General features: G+C 38.2%; 1 protein-coding gene across 3 annotated transcripts in view; it reads left to right on the top strand.

The window, feature by feature from the left end:
• The window catches only part of RAPGEF4 (Rap guanine nucleotide exchange factor 4), a 142,487-nt gene that overhangs the window by 94,035 nt on the left and 24,975 nt on the right, over positions 1–23,477 (top strand). For all 3 annotated transcript variants that reach the window (XM_058809902.1, XM_058809901.1, XM_058809900.1), the window contains 13 exons: positions 1,083–1,167; positions 4,602–4,662; positions 5,402–5,478; positions 6,580–6,726; positions 8,012–8,127; positions 11,204–11,292; positions 13,503–13,581; positions 17,950–18,100; positions 19,304–19,392; positions 19,819–19,849; positions 20,086–20,164; positions 21,291–21,437; positions 22,474–22,571. In XM_058809902.1, the coding sequence (XP_058665885.1) occupies positions 1,083–1,167; positions 4,602–4,662; positions 5,402–5,478; positions 6,580–6,726; positions 8,012–8,127; positions 11,204–11,292; positions 13,503–13,581; positions 17,950–18,100; positions 19,304–19,392; positions 19,819–19,849; positions 20,086–20,164; positions 21,291–21,437; positions 22,474–22,571 (1,249 nt within the window). The remainder of the gene's footprint in view (positions 1–1,082; positions 1,168–4,601; positions 4,663–5,401; positions 5,479–6,579; positions 6,727–8,011; positions 8,128–11,203; positions 11,293–13,502; positions 13,582–17,949; positions 18,101–19,303; positions 19,393–19,818; positions 19,850–20,085; positions 20,165–21,290; positions 21,438–22,473; positions 22,572–23,477) is intronic.

Genomic DNA, 23,477 nt, shown 5'->3' with positions numbered 1-23,477 from the left:
TTTTCTTTTGTTCTTGGCCCATTGAATTAATTACTTGTAATCTGCTTTTCACAAATCTATACCATATTGTTTGGAAGGACTTAGTCCTACAAAAATAGCTTGAAATAATGCTTTAAAGGTATTTTTCTTCCTGTGTGTCTGTATGTCATTCCAATGTGCTGTCTAAAATTATATGACAGGAGAAATTGTTCTTTTAGAAAATAATATTGTATTAGATATTGTAACTGAAGAGAATCTTGTGAGTGAGAAAAGATTGGGAGTTACTGTCAAGCTCCCACAACTCCTCCTGTGTGCTGTTTATTAGATCCTCCAAAGCATCTCTGACACAGTGCAGTCCCCACAGTATTTGTGCCCTTCCTTAGCAATCAGAAAATTTTGGGTAGGTTACAGAAATGGAATTATTTCAGCTACAGTGCCAGCCTCCTTACTACTCCTTGTGCTAGAGAAGAATTATTCCTTCATCAATGCATTGATGAAGGAATAATTCTTCTCTAGCACAAGCTTCTTGTATTTTTCAGTGAGAGAAGCTGAAATTACTGAGTGGTTCTTATTTACCTTTGTGGCTAAACAGCAGCACTCAGCATTAACTGTAGAGCAGTCGTTAGCTGTTCTCCAAGATGCACTGCTGCATCTCCAGTTTGTTCAGCAGAAGTTCACACCTCCTTTACAAACCACTACAAATGTGTTTGCTACAGCTAATTAGTAATGCTTGTGAAAAATAGTGCATGCCCCACGCTCAGGAGTCCTTTTGAAAGGAACAAATCTTTATGTACCATTTCTGATTTATGTGACCATTTTATACATATATAGAACACTTGATTTAATCAGAAAAGCTGCCTAATCAGGATCTCTCTAAGGTGGTTGCCATGGCTGCTGCTCAGTGTCATTCAGGTGGCATTCACAGAGCTTCCATCCTTTGTGTGTTTCAGTCCTCCAGCCAGAAACATCATTCAGTCCCTGTTTGGTGAGGATGTACACTTTACTAGACTGTTCAGCAGCATTTTGTGTTTTTCTGTCCTTCTGTGCAGTATTTATTTCACCATTTATTGCATTGAATTATCCCTTTTATCTTCTCTCTATAGCCCTGGCCAGAGAACTGTAGATGACTTAGAATTTATATATGAAGAACTTCTCCACATTAAGGCCTTATCTCACCTTTCTACCACAGTAAGTAATTTTAAAAATTATAACTCATCACCTAAAGGGAGGCTTAATTTTTACTTCTGGTTTGACTTTTGACTTTATTAAAGCTAGAGAGCCTGTAACCATTTTCATTTATACTTTCCATGCAAAGAATTTATTCCATCTGTGAGAATCACCCAAGCACTGTGCAGGTGTAGGTTGTCTATTTAGTATCAGATATAATTCCCTTCAAGTATTTCTACACAGCCCCTCACTTGGCACAGATGCCACTGTCTGGCATCTTTGTGTAAATGAAGGCACTGGTACTACTGAATTTTGCAGAATTGATTTCTGTAGGGAGTCTTGGCTTGAGCCAGTTAGGAGGAGGAATTATACGGTGGAGGAAGGTGCACTGTGCAGTGCTTGCTGGTTGGAGTTTGCCATTGAGTGAAAGAAATCTCATCAGACACTTTCTCCCTGAAGTGGTCAAGAACAGCACAGAGAATCAAGGATAAATGGAATGGACAGGAGAATGCATCTGTTTAAAGTCTCATCATACACTGTGCAGACAACTGAAACGAGCTAAATAGCACTTTAATTGGTAGCAATAAGATGTGGATGCTTTCAGAAGAAGGAAACCAGTCAGAAAGTAGATCCATATTTGACAATACCTTCTTCAGAATCTCTTATTTTCAGTTGTTCTCAGCTTGGACAGATGCAGCTAATTATGAAGCTGCCTTACAGAAAGATAGTACTCCATGCAAACATAAAAACCTGAACTATGTTTGTCAAAAAAGAGTAGGCATTCAGAGTTGATATCTGAATTACATTGGTGTTAAGGAAACTTCCCAGTTTGACCATTTGTGAGACTCTGGCAGTCACACTCCCAGCACCAGAGACTGTCACTGCTGGGGCTGGAGCCCCTTCACAGGGGGCAGCTCCAGTGACCTGGCAGGTCCTGCTGGACTCCTGCACATCCCCCACTCACACAAGCAGACCAGGTTTCCTCACTGCTTCCACCCCAGGTTTCCCATAGCAGAGCCTTGTATGTCTTGCTCCATAAAACGATTTATTCACAGTGCTGCAACACAGAAACAGCTCAAGCTGGTGCCTCTGAGGAGGGATCTCCAATAAAGAAACCCCTGGGCTTTTATCCCCTCACCATCCAAGCATTCACAAGTCTCACCCTTCTTCCTGTGTCCTGTGCTCCTGCTGTGTTCCCAGTGTGCCTTCACGTGGCTGGTGCCGCTTGTGCTGTTTGCTCTGAAGAGGGCTGGCAGTCCATGGCCTCTTGTCTCTCTGGGCTCCCACACAGAGCTCAGTCTGCAGACAAACTGCAGCTTGCAAACCAAGGTACCTGCACTAGATGTATTCCTCAACATCCAAAAGCCTTAAAAATCCCTGGAATGTACAGAAAAGAGTAATTAAAGAAAGACTACTGTAAGATCCGGAAATGACCCTTTCAAAGTTAAACAAAAGAAACTACCCAGGATAAACAGATATTGAGATGGAGTGAAGAAAATTCTCAATACATAACCCAGAACAAAAAAATTTGAAATAGAAAATATTTTCAGCTCAGAAGAAAATCAGACTTGAGGTCAGATACCACAGCAAGTACCATATGGAGCAAGTATGGAAAGTGATACAAACTGCAAAAAATACTTGGCATTTTGAAGTACAGATGATTCCATGTTTTTAGTAAGAATATGGAAATGCCAGCTTATTACGTGCATCATGAACTAAAGAAGAAGACAGAAACCAAGACTAGCTTAGAGGAAATCTTCAGAGGAACAACAGATAGCATTGCTTCTATGAACTAGAAGATTAATGACCAATCAACTTGAAAGGAAATTAAATGTTTAATTTAAGTAAGGCATAATTCCTAAAGTAATAAGTTTTCTTGATATGCCACAAGCAATAGAAATTAAAATGGATAAAGCTCAAGTCTCATGGTGGTGAACTAATTCCTGCTAGAGAAGCCTGTGAAGTTAATGTACAAATGAAGAAGAATTATATAACACAGTGTTAAAAACAAGTCAAACCTCGGGATTCATCAAGTGAATTCATTCACAGCAAAGGCCAGTGACTGAATCAACTGAAAAGACATCTGAGGACATAAATGGATAGAAATGCTCTCTGCTTTGTGCAGAACAGTGCTAATGGGGTTGTATTTTCTGGCTTTATGAAAGTATCATTGCCTTTGAGCAGAAGTTGTAAAGGAGTTTGGTGAGTTAAGTGTTACAGAAATTGCATGCCTCTGTGTTCACTGGTCGGTGTACTTTAAGAAACCTCTATTTATCTCTCTTTTTCTCCAGGCTTCAAAAAGGGAGTGCTTTCCCCTGATTGTCAGGAAGGAGTTCTAGGAGAGGTGGCTGATGTGATATGTTTATCCTTGGTGCCTGAGCACCAAGGTTGGGTGGGTGCCTTTAAGTACATCAGTGCCCAAATTTTTACACCCATCTTAGGAGATGCAGCCATCAGATTCTCATTTGGATTGTGTCCAGAATTTAAGATGAGAGTTCCTTCCCAAGTCTTTCTTCGTGGCCTAATTTTTTTTTTTTTTTTTTAATTTAAACAAGCGAGACAGTGGTGTGAAAATACTACTAGTAAATAGATGTTGAGGCCAGCTTTTGATCTGTATTTAGCATGATTAAGTTACATGGTAGTACCTCTGAAAAATGGCTTGTCACCAGCTGACATGCTCCAAATAAGTGAATCCTGCTGCTTGGAAATTGGCCTCTAAGTTCTTGGAGACTTGTGGTTGTATGAAGAGAAACATAAAACACATAAGAACTCAGGATCATACAAGATTCCTAGTGCTACTGATATTTTGTGGCAGAACACAGTGTTTACAGTGGCAAAAAGCAGTTGTAGGCAGTGTCTCACTAGAGACAAGTGCCCAGTCAGCCAGAGCTGATCACACCGAGGGCAAAACAAACCCAGCAGGAGGCTGGCTGACACCAAGGGCAGTGTCCTGTTCCTGGAAGAGGTACTGAGCTAGATGTTTTGCCTGGGGAGCTGTCAGGCAGAGAGGGGACTCAGCAAGTCCAGATGGCTGTGCCTCACAGCTTGACACAGCAGAAGCACAGACTTACGTCAGTCTGAACCAGATTCCTCAGGAGAGAACAGGAATATTTCCATGCAGTAATTGACAATCTCTAGCTATCTTCGGTAACAGATTAACTACTACAATTTGAAACTTCCTGTCTTGTTAATCATTGATGGTCATTTCACATGTGTGTGTACAAAGAAAGATGTGGAGACCCATATCTTAAAGATGCCCTTGTCTGAGCCATTTGGAGCCAGGAATTGTAGCTCTGTAAAGCCAATCAATAGGAATTAGGAGATCAAGTGAAGCAGACCAACAACTGATCAATGATGCGGAGGGAGGGAAAGTACAACGGGGCTATGTTATGTGACCTCATCACCAGGAGGAATGAGATACATATAATAACTATAATTTCTCTTTCTATTTTAAGGTAAAACGGGAATTAGCAGGTGTCCTCATTTTTGAGTCACATCCCAAAGCAGGAACAGTCTGTAAGTAAATGGAATCCTGTCAGATCTCTTTCTTACCTGTGCTGTGAATATATAAATTCCTAATGCTTAAATGACAAGAGAAAAACTTGGATGCATTCTTCAAACTTGATTGTCACTTCATGTTCAAAACCTAGGGTAATAAGTGATAGCTTAGTCTGTTACCAAATGCAGGGACAATACCAAAATTAATTCTGTTTCCTTGGCTGAGTGTATGTATCACTTAAAATTTGGGTGTGTTTTTATCTAGAATTTTTTATTTGACCAATCTCTATTTAAAATGTATTTTAATATAATCCTGTATTTAAAAAAAAAAATCTTCCTTCACAAAATAAAGGATTAAAAATGGTAGATTACTCAGGCATGTTAATACGGAGACATTTTAGCAAATGAATATTAACTTTACAGTCACTAGAGAACTGGATTAGAACATGGTGCTACTAGTGGGATCCAACCTGTGTGCTAATAGTAATTGATGACCTGACATATTGATAAAGTAGTTATTGGAGCTGTCATAGAAAAGAAAAGCAACTTTCACATCAGTGTTATAACATAACAATATGGGTATGAATTGTTTTTCTAAATTCTGAAGGCAGTTGCTTTTAAAATCATAGTATGCCCTTTTATAAGGTAGACATTTATATGACTGTAGAGTTATCTTGAATTTTATTGGGTGAAGAATCTGGCCCATTTATATTTTGAATAATTATATTCTAACCATAAAATCTTTTCTCTCTTGTAGTATTTAATCAGGGAGAAGAAGGTACTTCTTGGTACATTATCCTAAAGGGATCAGTAAACGTAGTCATTTATGGCAAGGTATTTTTTTCAGAAGCTATTTTGTATGATTGTTATTATCGAAATTGTAAGAGTAAACTTTGAAGGAATACAGTTTAATTTAGAGTGAAGTTGCTTTGTCTGACAAAACAAATAGATTGTAATTTTATTAAGAAATGATCCAATGGTTTTACTGATTATACTTCCAGTAGATTGCTCCATAATTTTGGGATATATTACTCAGTTTCTGACTGTAATCCATCAGAGTTACATCAGTATCTTTAGGACAAAGTAATTTGCTGGAATTTGGTGGATTGCCAGACTTCTCTCTCATGGGGGTTTTGCCCCATCCCTTTACCACCGTGTTGTCATGCATTTGGATGAATAACTGTTCTCATGCATGTCAGACAAAAGTACTGCTTTGTGACTGGTGGTTCTCAGGTTGGTTGAAGCTCTTCCAGATTTATGCCAGCTATTCATTTTACTTAAGCCATAGACCAAAAAGCATCTTTATGAAATTTCCTGTTTATGAGAGTGATTTTTCAAAACAAAAAAGATATTGGTACAAAGGAATCCCTTGAATCTTAAACCCCACTCCTCACTCATTCAGTGACGGAGAATCCTCCATTTGAAAACAAAGCATTTCACCAAAATCTAGCACAGGGGCCCTAGTGTTAAGTCTGTTCCTCAGTAACACATATTTAGCCATGTTTTTTACATCACTGGGTGGGCCAGATCCTCTGTTACTGGGAATTGGAGGAAACAGAGCACTGCTGATGTACAACAGCTGGAGATATGCTCCATGTTAATTCTGCAAACTTGATTTTATTTTTTAGGGCGTCTATAAATAAAAAACAAAATAGTCAACAGCTTTCTGTCTTCAGCAGGCTGAGAAGAGACGAGTCCTTCAAGCTGAATGCAATTTCAGGGAACAAGCTGATTCTTTTCTGTTCTTGCCTCTCTTTAGTAATAGTAATAACCAGCTATCAAGTATTGTTTCCTAGTCATTATTTTGGCTGTTGATTTCCTGCCAAATAGATTTATTTTGGTGTTTGATTGTGAAGTCCAGTGTTTGTACAAGGATTTTCAATAGAATCCAGAGTAATGATGGGTTTCTGCATGTAAATGTTTTGCTCTGTGCAGGGTGTGGTATGTACTCTACACGAAGGAGATGATTTTGGCAAGTTAGCACTTGTGAATGATGCTCCCAGAGCAGCATCCATTGTTCTGCGGGAAGACAACTGCCACTTCTTGAGAGTAGATAAGGAGGACTTCAACAGGATCCTTAGGGTAAGAGTGGGAAGGGCAGCCCTCAGTGTGATATCAGAACTTGCAAGTTTTTCTAGAGGCTGTCATTTCTATGAATATATTAATATTGTTAACCTTGTTTGTAGTATGCCTAATCGTGGAACAGAGATGAGACAATCTAGAAGGTCACATAAAGAATATGTTCATCACCTTTCCTCTCTCAGCTCCCAGCTCAGACATGAAAATATGATCAAATGGAATCTTGTCTCTCACATTCTATAATCTAGCATTTGCCCTGCTCAGCTTTTCCTCATGCTGTTCAGGATTTCTGAGTGATATTCTGTCCAAATATTAATAAAAAACAAGATCACCCCTTCTCCCACATAGGTCAGTGTCAGGTCAGGTACATTAAATTCATGAGTTTCAGGGCAGAATCAAGTGGCAAATGGCAGAAGTTACAGATGCCTTTATCAGAGAACTCTAGAAAGATATTCCCAGACTAATTTGACAGTTGCTCATTTTGGGGTAAATGTGTTCCAAAGTCCAACTTAATTCTGTAAATTCAGGCTATTTTGTGGTCATTCATGGTAGAGGAAGTCAAAACTAGCATTGTCCTGTATTTTAACCTGTATATGCCCAGTATTGCAGCAATAAAACCAGTCCAGAAAGGGTATTCCACTATAAAAATGACTTGTGGTTGCTGTACCAAAGGGAAAGAGGATCCCTTTGGGAGTAAGGCTGGGTTGGCTGTGGAGACTTAAAACTGATTAAGCTTTGGTCTATAATTCAAAGAAGATCCAAGCCCATGGTCTTACTAATTTTTACCTGTGTTTTTTGAATGCACATTATATTTAACTTTTTTCTTTTTCTACTCTGAGTTGGTAGTAGAAATGAACAGTTTACTGAGCTAAGATTTCTATTCTTAAATGCTAATTTCTTCTTTTTATTATTATTTTATTTTAGAGAAAAGTCAGATTGTAGAAAATAGTATTTGCATATAAGTGGGGTAGAGACGACATTATATACAGCAAGTTGGGGAGAGACTGTTTTCCAGCAAACTTTTTTTTTTAAATTTGACATCTCCGTAAAATGGAAATTTTTAATATAGTTCTTGCTCTAATCTCTCCCACAGTTCTCTGTTTCTTGCCTCGGTGCCTGTGCTTCCTTCTTGATTCTGCCTGTGAGAAAAACAGAATAAAGACAAATAAATACAGAGGGAAAGAACCAACACAAGTATTTTGTGTTTGAAAGTCATGCAGTTTGTTAAGAGTAACTAATCAGGCAAATCAAGTACAGTCACATTTATTAAAAATAACTTGTCTTGCAGGATGTGGAAGCAAATACAGTAAGACTCAAAGAACATGACCAAGATGTCTTGGTGTTGGAGAAGATCCCAGCAGGAAACAGAATTTCTAATCAAGGAAATTCACAGCCGCAGCACAAGTATGTTTTCATTCAGTAGTGCAAATGTCAGACAATTATTAACCTTTTAAAATGGTACTATTATCCAAACAATAGCATATTCCCTTTCGGTGGAAGACTGCAGTGCATATAAAGGTTTTCTTTTTTTAGTCATCAGCACATGTCCCATACTCAGTAATATATCCATTTCTAGCAGCACACCAGCTCTATGTCTTTGCACAATAATTCCCTGAAGATCTCAGTGTAAATACTTACCTCAAGAAACAGCATCCAAATAGACTAAGCATGGAGATTGATGAAACCCTCTTAATCTGAGTTACCGTGTAAGAGATGAGAGGAAAATACATTATTTTATTGTTAAGTGCAGGTATCTTTATTTTGTATTTTGAGCTCTAGATGCTAAGAAGAGTTTGCTATGCACAATCTATATACAGTACAAAGATCTCATGCAACGAAAGTTGCAGAGCTTATCTTACAGAATAGTTTAGCACTGTAATAACAATATTAACTATATTTTCCTTTCTTACTGAAAGGGAAAAAGTACAATTCTGTTTGGATACTACTGTGATAAGAGTAGAGTGAGGCTATTACCATTCTAAACCTTGGTAAAACCCCTAAAGGCTTTGTAAATGGGTTATTTGCAAATGGATACACAATTTTCTTCTGAAGCATTCAAACAATTTCAACAAGTTTTGAATCCTTTACCCTGAACCTCACTTTCTCTTAAAAAAGAGCCAATTTATTGTGCAATACTTTGGGTACAGGTTTTTTCTCATCTGGGATTTCATATACTTATTTTAACTTCATGACTAAATGCAAAGATTTATAAAGATCTGTGAAGGTTGCATGAGCCATTCCTTGCATTTTATATAGACATTTCACATTTTTCAGGAACTTCTATTTTTTCTATTTTCTATTCACTTGATCTATTAAAACATCCAGAAAAACAATCTATGCTACCAGGTAACTGTGTACTCTTACAGAAGTTTTTCTTTGCCCAAATGAGGGGAACTTGACCATAGCCAGTGGATTTGCATCAGCAACTGCAATGCACAGCAACTTGGTCATAGGTTTAAATCCTTTTTGTTGGGTCTGACACATTTTTCATGCTTCCAAAAGTGAAAGTTCCATTTGAACATTTTGAAACACTGCCTTCCTTTCAAACTCTTTGCACCGGTGTTACTTGTATTATTTAACATTTTCTTTTTCAGAATTTGATAAAAATAGCCAGAGATATTTGTGAGTAAGTTAGGCCTTACATACCAGGAATATTTTCAGGTAAAGTTCAGAATTTCATTTCTGTAAATATTTTACTCATTTGGTCAGGTTTTGGGTACTATAAGTGTGCCAGCAAGAGAGCTTTTGCTGATAAGTATGACCAATAGACATAAGTTACCCAAAAGAGGAAGTTACCCTGAAGGTTCACTGTCTGCTTTTCACCAGTTGGATTCTTTGTTAATTCTTTGTTGGCAGTGTCTTTATGTTTAAAATTTTCACAGTTCACTGGGTCTGAGGACAATGTTTTTTCCCTTAGGAAATAGAGTAAGTGGCTACATTGATGTTTGAGAGACCAAACCAAAATTACCAGTTTCTTGATTTCCAGAAATCAAGTGTTACTGGAATGTGTTAGTGGAGTGTTCAGTACTTTTGAAAATGACTGCTCAAAAGAGGAGCTTATTAGGCACCTCTTCTCAGGAAAGAGCTAATTTTCTCATCTTGGCCTTGGGAGAATCTTAATTTTGGGAGCAGATCCTTTGGTTACAGTTTGGATTCCACTGCCTTCTCTACAGAGGAGACAGAGCTCCTACCCAGCTCCCTGAGCTGTGCTTTCACTCAGTGCCAGTTTCACTTGGGAGGACTGGCTCTGAAGTTATCACTTATCTAACTCTTTATGGGTGATCACACTCATGCAGCATGAATTCAGCAGCCCTGCAAGTCACTTCACTGTTCATTTCCACTTTCATATTCAGAGTACAGCAACCTGTGATTTCTCTGCTTCACTCACTTAGATACTTGGTTAGTGTCTCTGTGAGAATGTGCACTGGCTTAACAAGTGTTTGTGTTCTTGGGACATCAATACAGTTCTTCCAAAGAGGTTGGCAGGTAAAAGAACTGTGACGGTCAGTGCTCAAAGTGAGGAGGAGCTCCCAGGAGCTCAGCTCCACCACTTATTTCTCAGCAGGAGCAGAGTATCTTCACTTCTCAGGGTTTTTTTCTTTCTTTTTTTTCTTTTATTTTTTTTAAGTTTCATACTTTATCAGTTGAATTCCAAAAAGAAAAAAAAAAGAAAAAAAAAAGCAAAGATTGAAAGAATGAAGGGAAATATAAAGAAATCTGATCCATGAGAAAAGAGAAAAAAAAAGATGACAGGACAAGTTTTCCAATATCATATGATATTCTGTGGGTACTTAAAATCTTGCCAGTGTTTTTGCATGAAGCAGAAAAACCTGGCTGTTGCACTAGTTCTCTCACCTCACTAAACTAATTGCAGGAAATGGTACAATTCTCAGTTTATCTACTTGAAACACTTCAGCTATGCAAGGCATTGCACAAATTTGAGGATACAGTGTGCTATTTCATTATCTGCCCCCACCTTCCCAGACCAACCTGTGTCAGAGATGCTGAAGGAAATTGTTTCATTGCTCTGACACTGATACACATTAGTTCTTATTTCAGGCTCATAGTGAGTCTGAAACTGTTAAGACTATAGTTAAGACCTTTTTATGACTGCAAATTGCTGTTGTTACTCAGATACTTATTCTCAGTGGAGGAGCATTTTTGCTTGTACTTCTCTGAGTTTGGACCATTGCAGCTCTGCTGATTGTGGTGTGATTGTGGTGGTGTTATACTGAAGTGCTTGTGTGGGAGGGGGCTGTCTCTCATCCCTGGGCAGGGTGGAGAACGTTACTGTTAAGGTTTACGGGGGGAAGCCAGCAAAGATTGTGAGGGGTTTTGCCCTAAACACACAGAGATTCTGGTCAGAGCAGGAGCTTGGCACACAGCAGCACAGCAGTCCTGATCTTCTTGCTGGTACGCAATTATTTCTCGATTAGCTGTTTTTGCTGTGAGATGCTAACTGCTCCTTTCTCTCCCTCAGGTATATTGTGATGTCAGGAACCCCAGAGAAAATTTTAGAGCACTTTCTAGAAACTATGCGCCTTGAAGCAAGTTTACATGAAGCAACAGGTACCTACATGGCAGAAGCTGTTTTACTATTACCCTATAAGGTGGAGTTGCTGTGGGAATACTGCTTTGAAAAGCCCCTGTAGTGGTGGTTTTTCTCAGAAGAACTGTCTGCTGCTCTAAAACAACCCCAAGAGAGTTAAGGAAATTCAGAATTAAAAATAGGAATCCACTTTTCCAAGCCTGCTCTATTGTGTTTGTCCTTTAAGGTCATAGTAGAACAGCAGAATCCTCCAAGGTGCCAGACCAGCACTTATGACTTTAATTAGGCACAACCATAAGGCCTAGACAGAGCACCCCATGAGAAATGGTACCCCTTGTTCTGGAGGTCACTGTGAAATAGCTTGATACCTCCAGACATTACATTGTGCTAATATAAGTATTCCCAAATCTTCACATCACATTTAAAATATCACAGTTTAAATTTTGTGTTTGTGATATTTTCCTATATGCAGGGGGAAAAGAATTGTTACTCAATGGAGAACTTGGCACAGCATGAACTCTGTCCCAAGAATGCAGGTTGCTGCATCTACACTTAGTGGGCTGCTTTTCATTAGTGTAAAGAGAACAGAGAATTTACATCTAGGGATATAGATATTTGCAGACTTACAATTTAGTAAGTACTTTAATTTTTGAAGAATCAGACACAAAAAATCCTCATAATTCTCATAAAGTAATGCACAGACCTACATATTAAACTACGTAACATTGCTTTTGCAAGTTCTTTTTGCACTATAGATGTCTGCTAAGTACATATTCAAAAGTGTTCTTAAATCCAGTTAATCTGTGATTGACCTCACGGTATTGGAGAAACATCTATAGTGGTGCATAAATGGTGGAATTAGTGAAAAATTACAGAAATCCTTTTAAAGTATATGTTTCCATTACTTTAAAGACAGAAATAAAAGCGATCCTTTTCATAGATACCTGTTTACTAGAATTGCAAGCAGAGTATTCTCCTTCATGCTTGCAGCCATATAATCACAAGTTTGCCATCTGCAGTATGCACGCATTATATATTTTTCAAAACAAATTATTTTTAAAATATTTTAAAACTTTTTGTCAAAACATCTAGTGACAAGATTGTACCTATATCCAAATACAATATAATGTGTCACAATTCGTAAATTAGTTTTAGGATATAGGATCACAGAATGCTGGAAAACGGAATTTTTTGTTTATGCATTCCTTTAATTTAAGAGTATTTAAAAACCAATTTGCTCTGGGTCTTACATTGAAAAAGTGCTGCCCTTCCAGAGGTGAATTTTGTCAACTGAGAGATGCTTTCATATGGGAGGTGGAAGCAATGACGTAATATTATATTGCACAGTTGTGTTCGTATTTCTTCTGCCATTCCTTACAATGTTTGTAAATGTTTCTGTTATCTCAGAAGTTGCACTGTAGAAATAATACCCTGGGGTATTGTGTTCACTGTTTCTCAGTGATTCCATATAAGCCTGTCAAACTCATTCTGGCCTCTGCAGCCAGGCTTTATAAATCCTTCTCGTTGTAACAAATACAAAGTTTAGGCAAACTGGGATTTGCACCAGCACTACCACAGGTCATTTTAGCAGAAAAAATACTGTGATGGGTTTTGCCAGAGAAATGTCAGTCATATTGTTCATATACATTTTAATGTAAATGTAGCAGCTGTGATACCTTTGAATCAAAATAAACCCAGAAATTTGACTGTCCATTTACCTCTTTTAGGCTTCTACTCAGTGCTAGGAAATCAGCAAAGAATGAAATTATTTGCCTTTTCCTGTGTGGGATATGCTAAGTGTGCTGCCTGGTATTGTAACTCCTAAAGCCAAATGTTACAGCTCTTTTTAGGTACCCAGGTGTGAAAGGCCAAATTCTTCCTTGCATAGAACTCCACACTTGCAGAGAAATATACCCAAATATTTCACTTCAGCACAGATGTGGTGCTTTTTGCTGTCCCAGATTTCTCTTTGATCCCGGACAAATACCTGTTAACAATAAAATTAATGCAATAAAATTCATGCAGACAAGACTAAAAGATTAATATTTTAGCTCATATTTGTTCCTTAACCTTTTTTGTATCTAATGCCTACAAAGAAAGTGAAAAAAGACCACTTTATTATCTGCAGAGGGCTAATAAGATCATTCAGGTGAAAGAAATCTCATCCTTGACAATCCCCTAGCTGTTTGCAGAGGTTTAATTGACTATATTATTTCTCTTTTTTTCACAGATTCTGTTTTAAATGATTTTATTATGATGCACTGTGTTTTTATGCCAAATAGTCAGCTCTGCCCAGCCTTGATGGCACAATATCCTTTTTTAAGAGAAAAGTTGTTTTAGCCATTATACCTGTCAGTGATGAAAGTGAAGATTCCCTCTGTCAGGAAGTACATCTTGTCCCATGGAGGCTGTGCCTTGTGAGTAGATTCTCAGTGTCTGACCAGCAGCTGTGCATAGCTCAACAACTCTGAAATGGACAGTGTATTACCCATGATGAGATACAGTACAGACCATGAAAACTCTCTATTTCCTGTGCTGATTGCTGTTCCAAGGGAAATAAATGTACTGTCCCTCCACCAAACATGTGAACTTACATAAAAATTTGGGTTACTCTTCCTGTATCCTCCCTGTCTTTTTGGATTTTGCTGAACTACAGCATCTACATTTTAACTGGGATTATGGCTTAGTGATTTCAGTGGTCCACTGAACAGATTGCAAACTGTGAACTGCCTCTAGCAAGAGGCTGCCTGAACTTGCAGTGGGTAAGTAGTTCCTAGGCACTGTCATAATTGTTATGAAAAAGTAGTAATAATCTGTAATAATAGTCTATAGCATATGCAAACAAACTGTAAGAAATTTCAATTGGATGTGAATACTAGGAGATGAAATCTTAATAGTGGGGAGCATTGAGAGCTGGGGATGATTCTCATCCTCTCTGCATGTTTCACAGGAGTCTGTGAAATGTCCATCTGTCACTTACTGGCAGATTGTTTAGTTTGAGGAGCTGTTGGACCTAGAGAGTTTTCCTTGTGCACAGTGACTTGAAGCTATCAAGTGACTGGGAACATTAAATAAACATATAATGTTTTCTGTTTTATAGAATTTTGACAGGGGTATAATAACTTCAGCTCCCTATTTATTTGTTTTGAATCGCAATGGTGTGAAAGTGGTTTCCTTCAAGCTCAGTGGGGCGAGTGACATCTGGGAAAGCTCACCTCCTGAAACCACAAAATAGAGCATTGTGTCCTTGTCTGGAAAGCTTGAGAATCCATTTGTGTTACTCCTAGCGAGGAGAGTAATTGTTTTGAAAACCTTTGGACCCATGAAACTGGTCTGCAGAAGATTGTTCGCACACCTGAAACAAACACATTTCCAAAATCACATTGTTTTGGATATCAAAAGTATTATGAAATGCTGTTGCTGACAGCATTCAGGGGGGAAGAAAGGGCAACACTTTTAATGTTTGGGGTTTTTTGTCCTGATTCACTTAGCTCGTATTATTCTGTCAGTCCATTTGAGATTCAGGCTTCTCTTTCCACAGTTATAATTGAATACCTCTATCCAACAACTGGGAAAATCAGACCCATAAGTAAAATTACCTCATTCTTTAGAGGGGAAAAGCTTTTATGGTAATCAAAGTTAAGGATAATCGCACTTAAGGATAAATACTTGTGATGAAATCTGTTCTGGAGAGGATGCTAAGACCATGGTCTTCAGTGGGTCATGGCAAGCATCGTGTTAATTCTTTTCAGAGAGGAGCTGGAAGTAACTGGTATCCTACTGCTTTAGTGTTAGCTTTCCTGGAGCTGAATTATTATTTATTTGGTTCATTCTGAATATGGAAAAGCTAACTGTGCTTTGTTGATTGTACCATTGAAATTTATTGTTAGAGTTGAAAGGTTCCTAACAAAGCTCATCTTTTTGGAGCAAAATCATGCTACAAAAGTGTTCGCCAGTGCTGTGAGACTAAGGAGAGATTAGTTATGCTCAATGAGGAAATTAAAACAGAAAAAGAAGAAAAGTTGATTCAGTCGGTGACTTTTTACTTCAGCTCCCAATTTTGAATCAAAACAAGTCTATTTTCCTACACCCACTTAGGATACTATTTTAGCTGGCAGCATGCAAGTATGAGTAGAGCTTGACCACTGAAGTGCTTTCAAGCATAGTACAGAGTATAAATTATTATACTTCTTTTACAGCAGTCATTTGTAAGTTATTTTAATCCTGAACAGAATGGACAGATGCACGATTTTGTCCAAGTAACATTATTGCTTGCTGTGGATTCCATGCCTATTCTGTCCTGTCCTTCTGCACACCAAGGCTTTTTCAGTCATTATAGAATAGATCCTGCATTATGAAAAAAAAAAAACAAATTTTGTTTTATAGGGAAGCAAAGCATGCTCTACTATCCTGGATCAGATCTAAGTCCTGTGTGTTGGACCAAGGCCCCCTTTTCCCCTCTTCTTCACAGCATAGAAATGGACAAACTCTCAGAGCTACAGTTTGTCAGATGGAGGCAGGACAAGGCCTGAAAGAAAACCTGAAATAGAGCAGCAACTCCAAAAGTGACCTTGGGTTAGTGCCTGTGTGTAATCATGTGTGCAAGAGTGCACCTTTAAAGTACCACTGTCCAAATACTTGGAAAGAATAAACTCCTCTTTTGCTCTCTGTAGATGATAGTTCTTCAGCACGTTTCTCCTTTACCATCGTGCCACCAAAAATTTTGCATTCTGTTGTAGCAATGATCTTGCACAGCTCCTGCTATAGCTGGGTCTTCCTATACAGGGAAGAACAGCCTTCAGAATTGCTTCAATTTCTTAGCATATGCTAGGGAAAATTAGAAATATATGTATATATTGAGCTCTAACCATATTGGTGTTGATAAATATTTGGCAATTATCTGACACTTGTTGCAAGTGTACATCACAGTTTATTTCTGATTGCAGTCTGTAGTGAAGCTGCATCCTGAAGATCACATAAAAATGTGAGAACCTTTCATTGAATTTCCCTGTGATAATGTTCATAAAAGATAAATCAATGTAAATGAGCAGTAAAAATACAGAAAAATTACCAGTGCCTGTGGTGAGTCAGTTAATAAGAAAGTAAAAATACATTAAATAATTATAGTGTTTGAAAGGTAAATATGGCATGAGAAAAATGACTCTGTAGAATATTAAACTTACTCCCTAAGGTATTGGAGCACATAACTTAGAATGAATTATTTACTTCTTATGACCTTCTGCCTTTCTGCCTTAATTGTACTGTCATGTTTAGTTCTCTGCTAATTTTAAACCTTTCCAAATAAAATTAAAATGCAGATTTCTGAAAGTTTGTCAGTCAAATGAGCACCCTAGGGCTTTGGGCCGCAGGATCGTTTCAAAGTGTGATTTAATAGGTACTTTTCCCCATTGCATTTTATTAATAGTATTGTTAGAGATTTTTTTTTTCTAAATTAGAAGCTTAGAATAAATACCTTATATAATTTGTATTCCTCATTAACATTTTTATTTTCTAATTAGTATTTTAAAATATTTTGGTACAGCAACTGAAAGTTCATCTTGGAAGGATGCAAGGATGCTGGACGTGGCTGTGAGGGAGAGTGTCAGTGTTTTAATGTTACATGTTACTATGTAACTGCGAATAGCATTACTCTTGGCAGTCCAGAATCAGAAATCTGGTAACTGGGAAGCAAAGTTTAAGGTGTAACTGCACTCATTCGGTGCTTACTTTCCACTCAGCTCTCAGTTTATCTGAACAGTTGAAATATATATTGTTAACCTTTTTTCAGTGAGAAATAGACACACAAATTGTCATATCCTGTTTCTTCTGGAGATACTTCATTTTCACACAGGTTAAAGACTCGAATTATCTCAATTTATTGCCCATTGTGCTTTTACTTTTTTTCTTGGTTTTTTTCCTTTCACTAAATGTTACTTTTGGCCTTTTAGCTATTTGTGTAGTTTTGTAATGTTGACACTTTGTCTTTAAAAAGGTCATAGAAATGTTTCCCATTTTTTCATATTGTTCATCACAAAATAACTTTCACAAAGTATTGTGTTTGAAATACACTTTATTTGACATAGTGAAAATGTCTGATTTCCTCATGACAATGAGGCTACTACAAAATTTATTATTTTACCCTGTGTTTCTATAGTCAGTTTAGGCTGTAAATGTCAAAGTCCCCCTCCCTTAATGGGACTGAGTTCATTTTGAGTTGCAATACCTTGTAAAAACAAAAGGAATAGCACTGGTGGTTCATTCTGGTGGTCTTCCTAACCAATGGAAAATTGGAATTGTTAATGACCACAAAGTGACATTTTTCTTTTTCTTCAAGTGTTTCCAAAGGAACAAGGAGAAATATCCTTCTTCAGTCTCCGTGATTAATCCTCTTTGTTGTTCCAAGTGTCATTTCTCTTCTGTTCTCCTAGAGCAACCATCTCTCTGGTGAAACTGTGATCCTTCCTGCGCTCTTCAGAAAATTCACTTTCATTTTACTTTTTAGTATGAACATGAAAAGTTTGCAAATTCTTATGCTAGTGGATGTCAGAATTTAGCAGTGTATTTTGGAAAGTTATGTTTGAGCATCCTGAAAGTGGTTTGTTGGAAGTCAGTGCTCGTGAATTCATACTGGGCTTGATATTTTCAATCACTGAATGTTTTCCTTGACACTGGGGCACCTATCATGCCCAGCCTTCTCAGGGTACAGAGCAGGAGAAGATGGATTATGCCCTCAACAACAAACGGCGAGTCATTCGGCTGGTTCTGCAGTGGGCTGCTTTATATGGAGATTTACTGCAAGAAGATGAAGCAGCAATGGCCTTTTTGGAGGTATAAAGGAATCATTGTATCACTGAAATGAGAGAGATCATTTCAAGGTGCAAAGTTTATTTCAGTTTATGATGTTTTGTCAGGTTTGGCTGCAGACAGTGAAGGCACCACAACAGTGTTTGAACCATTGCCTGCCTCTGGAACTCTGAAAATAGTGTTGCAGATCCCTTTCATAGCATTGTACGGGTAGCTTGTGTTATAGCAGTAGCTGAATTTGCTTTTTCTACTATTTTCTTCTGAATGGTTCAGGGGCCCTACAGACTGAACTGGAGGGCTGTTTATGCCTGCCTGAGGTGTGCCAGGAAGGAGCTGGAGGGCTGCCACTCTACAGAACCAAAAGTCCTTTTCATTTGAATGAAAGCTGTGCTGCAGCTATTGGAACTTAAGATATTTGTCTTCAGAACCCTTGTAAATTCTTTGTGGTATCTGCCATATCCTTGGATTTCTAAGATAAGAATGCACTGCCAATGCCATGTTAAATGATTGGGATTGCCATTCTTATTATATATGGTGTTTATGTAACAGAATGCCATATGTTACTGGCTGAATGAAAGTTCTTGTCCTAAAGAGCTTAAAACTGAATCTAAGATTTAGCAGAGGGATTCGAATAGAGAGGGTCTTTAGGAGTGGTAGACACCCCACAAACCCACATGGGAAAGTTTTTCAAGCTTTGGAGATGACATAGACTTCCATTAGTCCTGAACTTAAAGAGCAATCACTAATTGCAGGCACAGAGATCCTTCTTGGGGACAGTTTTATGCAGCTGTAATAGGAAGAGGATGGAGGAGGTTTAAAAGTGGGTAATACTTTAATGGATTAGAGTCAGTGACTCAGGAGCCAATCAAGCCCTAAAGACTACAACAGCAATGAATAAAAAAACCTATCATGCTGGATTATTTGTGGATTTTTTAGTCCTTTTCCTTGACAATGTGAAAATGCAGGTTTTACACAAGCAGCCGGTGGTTACAGAGTGAGCTAAGGAGCCTCATCAGGCTTCCCTTCTGCATGTATAACTCTTGCTTTAAATCAGCTGGAGATAAACAAGTAGAAGTAATAGAGGGTTGGGCCCAGCATGTGTTCCTCTATGCAGATTATCATTCTTTATAATCATTAAGCTATCAGATGTCATCTCATAATCCTCTCTCCTGAGTACTGCTCATTTACCCCTATAGTTATTTAAAGACTATTCTGTGTCATTTACAGGAATTTTATGTATCTGTATCAGATGATACCAGAATGATTGCAGCACTAAAGGAGCAACTTCCAGAGCTAGAGAAAATTGTAAAGCAAATGTAAGCATAGTTTTTGCTTCTTTCCTTCCCCTAACCTTTTTCTCAGTAAATTGATGAAGAAAATTTATTGGTTATATCTATTAAAAAGCCACTTTGTGAATGACACTCAGTTATATGAAATTGAAAGTTTGCATGCAGGCTTATTTGAATGAATTTATATGGCCCTCTTTTCCACATCATTCTTGCAAACACCATAACCTTACTGAGAGATTGACAGAAGCTTATTTCATGCTTACATGAACTTTGCGTAATATTTTTTTTACCTTGGTCATAGATTAACTGTGGTATAATCTAGTCCTTTCATAAATAACTAAGATTATATTTATATGCTAGTTTGACAAGTGGTCCATGTTCTATAAGTGATTTTGTACACAAAATCTTCCAGGCAATATTTCATTGTATATTCTATGCTTTACCTTTTTATAGTTCTGAAGAACCTAAAGCACCACAAAAGAAGGTAAGAAAATGTATTTGTTAATTTTCTCAAGTAAAATCTTAAGCACAGCAAATTCATAAGCATCTTCTCTTTAGTAATCATGGACATATTAAAAACCACATTGAGAGATAGCTTTTAACATTGTCAAATTTTGCATTGCTACTCTTTTTCCTGCTATTGATAAGAGATGTACTGTAGCTCCTGTGTACCACATGTTTATTCTTGCACTACTGTGAATCTGAACGATTCATTTTCAGCACAAAGTTCTTCTGCAGCTGTTCAACACAAGTGATGACAGAGCACAGAAACGCCAGCCTATCAGGGGCAGTGATGAGGGTGAGTTTCTTCTCTGCTAAGTTTTCTTGAGTCACTGGCATCTATAAAAATTTGTTTGTCTCAAAAAATGGTTTAAAAATAAATGAAAGTACCTATCTAGAATTTTAGAGCTTGGCCTTTGCTTTTGCTAGCCCACTATTCTCTGTTGTTGGTTTGAGGTGCTCCTGGTCTTTTCCCTTAGTTACCTGTGTCATCCAACACTGCTTCCTTGGAGAAAGATGTAAAAACCTTTAAAATAAGGAATGAACAAAACAGAGAAGAACCAATAAGATACTACTGCAGGGAATGGCAGTGCAATAAAGAGTGGAAGCTGAAGGTCATGTTTGAGCCTCTGCCTCCCCTATGAGCTAACATGTACAGCTGTTCTTTGCAAGGTAGGAGTGGAGCAGATAATCACGCCATGGACCGTGGATCTAGAATCGAGCCTAAAAACCAAAATCTGCTGGTTTGCCCTATTGGTGTTGTTTGATTCTCTGAAGAGATTAAGGTAGAATTTACATCACTGTATCAGAATGTAATTTTCAGATTACTGATAAGGTACTCTTAATGGTTGTTTTGTGGAACTTCACCTAAAACAGCTACTTCTTCAACATGTTTGATATGAAAGGATAGCTCTTGCTAATGAGCAGCAGTAAAAACAAGGCAACAAAATTCAAGGTCATGTAGCTGAGAAAGCTGGTGGCAGAAATCAGACCATTAGAAGAACTATGTTAAAGCTGGAACTAACTATATATGAACAGCAGACATCCTGCCAGTCATGCAGCTTCTGTTGTCCATAGTGGTGTTTCTAGGCCTACAAAGAGAGAAACAGTTCCTGCTGCCAGGGAAATACTATCTCTTGTGTCTGTCCAGACAGCAGTAACTGCTCAGTTCATATGGCTGCACCTTTCTCATTCACAGGACAGGCACTGTCCTGAACACTAAAAATCCAAAATCCAAAACTCTGGGAAATCAGAGATTTCTGTAGTAGAAATTGTAGAGCATCTGAGGACGGGGGGGGCTGTGTAGTGATTTATTGTTTCTTTGTTTCATTTTGTGAGGAGTGGTTACTGAAGTGAGAGTAATTTGTATGGTAAATGAGTGGTTTTTACACGTGGAATAAACTGTGCAATGTTTTTTTCTTTAGTTCTGTTCAAGGTGTACTGCATAGACCAAACCTACACCACTATCCGTGTGCCAGTGTCTTCTTCTGTGAAGGAAGTGATCAGTGCAGTAGCAGACAAGCTGGGCTCTGGAGAAGGCCTCATCATAGTAAAGATGAGTTCAGGAGGAGGTACTGTACCTGCATCATCTTAAACACTCCTCAGTTCAGCTGGAGCAGAATTTTTGGAGGGATTGAAAGACCCCAAAATTCAGTCAAGGTTTTATACCCGTGTACATGTTCAGCTCTTACACAAGTCCTAATGGGAGGCAAGTCCTTCCTCTACTGCCGGCACAGACTGCAGCTCACAGGGAAGACAGGACCAGTGGAGAATCTTGTGTATCTGCATGTTACAGAGCACGGCTACCCTGATTTTTCTTTGCTGTTGTAAGAGTTTTTTAGCAACAGAAATAGGAGGTATCCATACTAAACTCGGGAATCAGCAATGTTGGAAAACACTACAGGGCCAACATTCTGGCAGTGGTCTCTACCATTTTGGCTGCTCTGTCCATGAAAACCATTGAAGAGCAACTTAGTGCCAAACACACAGACCTAGTGTTTGCAGAGGGTCAGGGAGCTGTGTTGGAAGGCATTTTTGCAAACAGTGGAGCCTGCCAAAAATGGCTCACTTCCTGAGAACTGACACCAGGCGGCTTTACTTTTTGCAGTTGAAGCAATTTTTTGTCAGATTTGCTGACCACCAACATCTTCTGGAAGAGACTGTTTTGTAATTTACTTTATTATCTTTTCTTTACCTGTGATGTGATGCTCTTTAGAAATGTTGTAATTCATTGCCATCACTTCCTTGAGCAGTTACTGCCTTCCAGAGCAATTTCTTTTAAGAACATCTATCTAAATGCTTGCAGCTCAGCAACAAATGACTGGACTCCCTAATGAGGCTTAATTTTTGCAGGTAGTGTCTAGTGATAGCAGCACAGGCTTCTTGACTTGTCTGTGCAGTTTGGGACTGGGATTCTGGTTCTGTAGGAGACGGGTTTGGGCTGACCTTACCACATTTCTTCAGTAAAGAGGATCTTGTTGTCTTCTATTCTGTATCCTGAATACTTGAATTACTGGGCAAAATTTGTTCCCAGAAGTGTGATGTGTGCAGCTGGTAGATCAATCCTGCTGTAATTGTAATAAGTAATAATTTGTTTCATTTTTACAGAAAAGGTTGTGCTCAAGCCTCACGATGTTTCGGTGTTCACCACTCTGAGCGTTAATGGCCGGCTGTTTGCCTGCCCTCGGGATCAGTTCGATGCTCTGGTATGTAAGTGTGCAGTGCTCAGGAACATCAGGGCTTTGGCTTATTTGGACACTTGGCCCTCTTTGCATTTCCACACTTCACATAAAAGCTAGTAGAAGCATTCACAATAAAGGGCTTGTCACACTGCAGTAGGGTGAGCCCTGAAAATAAAACAAGCTGATGTTCTAATTCCCTAAAGTAGACCAGAAATCCATCCATCTGATCCACATAACAGAACTTGGTTCCAGTACTCTCCCTGTCACACTGAGCATTTAGGAAGAGCTGAGTATTGTTACCAAGACATGCAGTAATTCTTCATTACACAATTATCTCCTCAAAGTCATAGAGATATATTTTCTAAGAAAAATGTTATCAATTAAAGCATTCTGGAGATTTGATTCCAGCAGTAAATTCCTTAATTTTGTTTTATTTCTCATCCCCACAAAATACTGTGTCAAAATCTGAGATAATTCTAAGTAGAAGCACAGAAAATATTCATGGTAGAAAGTCTGTTTTTTTCTTAGGTGGAATTGCTCATAAGTACTTACAGTTTATACAGTCATTCTTGCAAACTCCATGGGGTCTGCTTTTATAGAGTTTGATTTGACTGTACTTTTTGTTCCTTTTATTTCATTAAAAACAAATGTCATTGCCAAGTCATGTCAGCATGAACTCTATTACTCCTAGCCTTGTTTCAGCCTCCTGTATGCTTTTAACAAGCCACTTAGTATGTATGCCTGATTTCTTTTATGGATATGGTAAAATCTATTCTTTGCTGCTCTTTCAATTTAGTAACCAGGGAATGCACATCCAGCATATGTAGTTCCATGCAGAGATACCTCTTGTTCAGCTTATTAAATTCTGGTGTTCCCTTAAGGTTAATTAATCCTGCCAAGTAGATACCCTCATGGGGCATGCTACTGTAA

The sequence above is a fragment of the Ammospiza caudacuta genome, chromosome 8, assembly GCF_027887145.1.
Source record: "Ammospiza caudacuta isolate bAmmCau1 chromosome 8, bAmmCau1.pri, whole genome shotgun sequence".
Classification (NCBI taxonomy): Eukaryota; Metazoa; Chordata; class Aves; order Passeriformes; family Passerellidae; genus Ammospiza; species Ammospiza caudacuta.
This window is presented reverse-complemented; position numbering and strand designations above follow the sequence as displayed.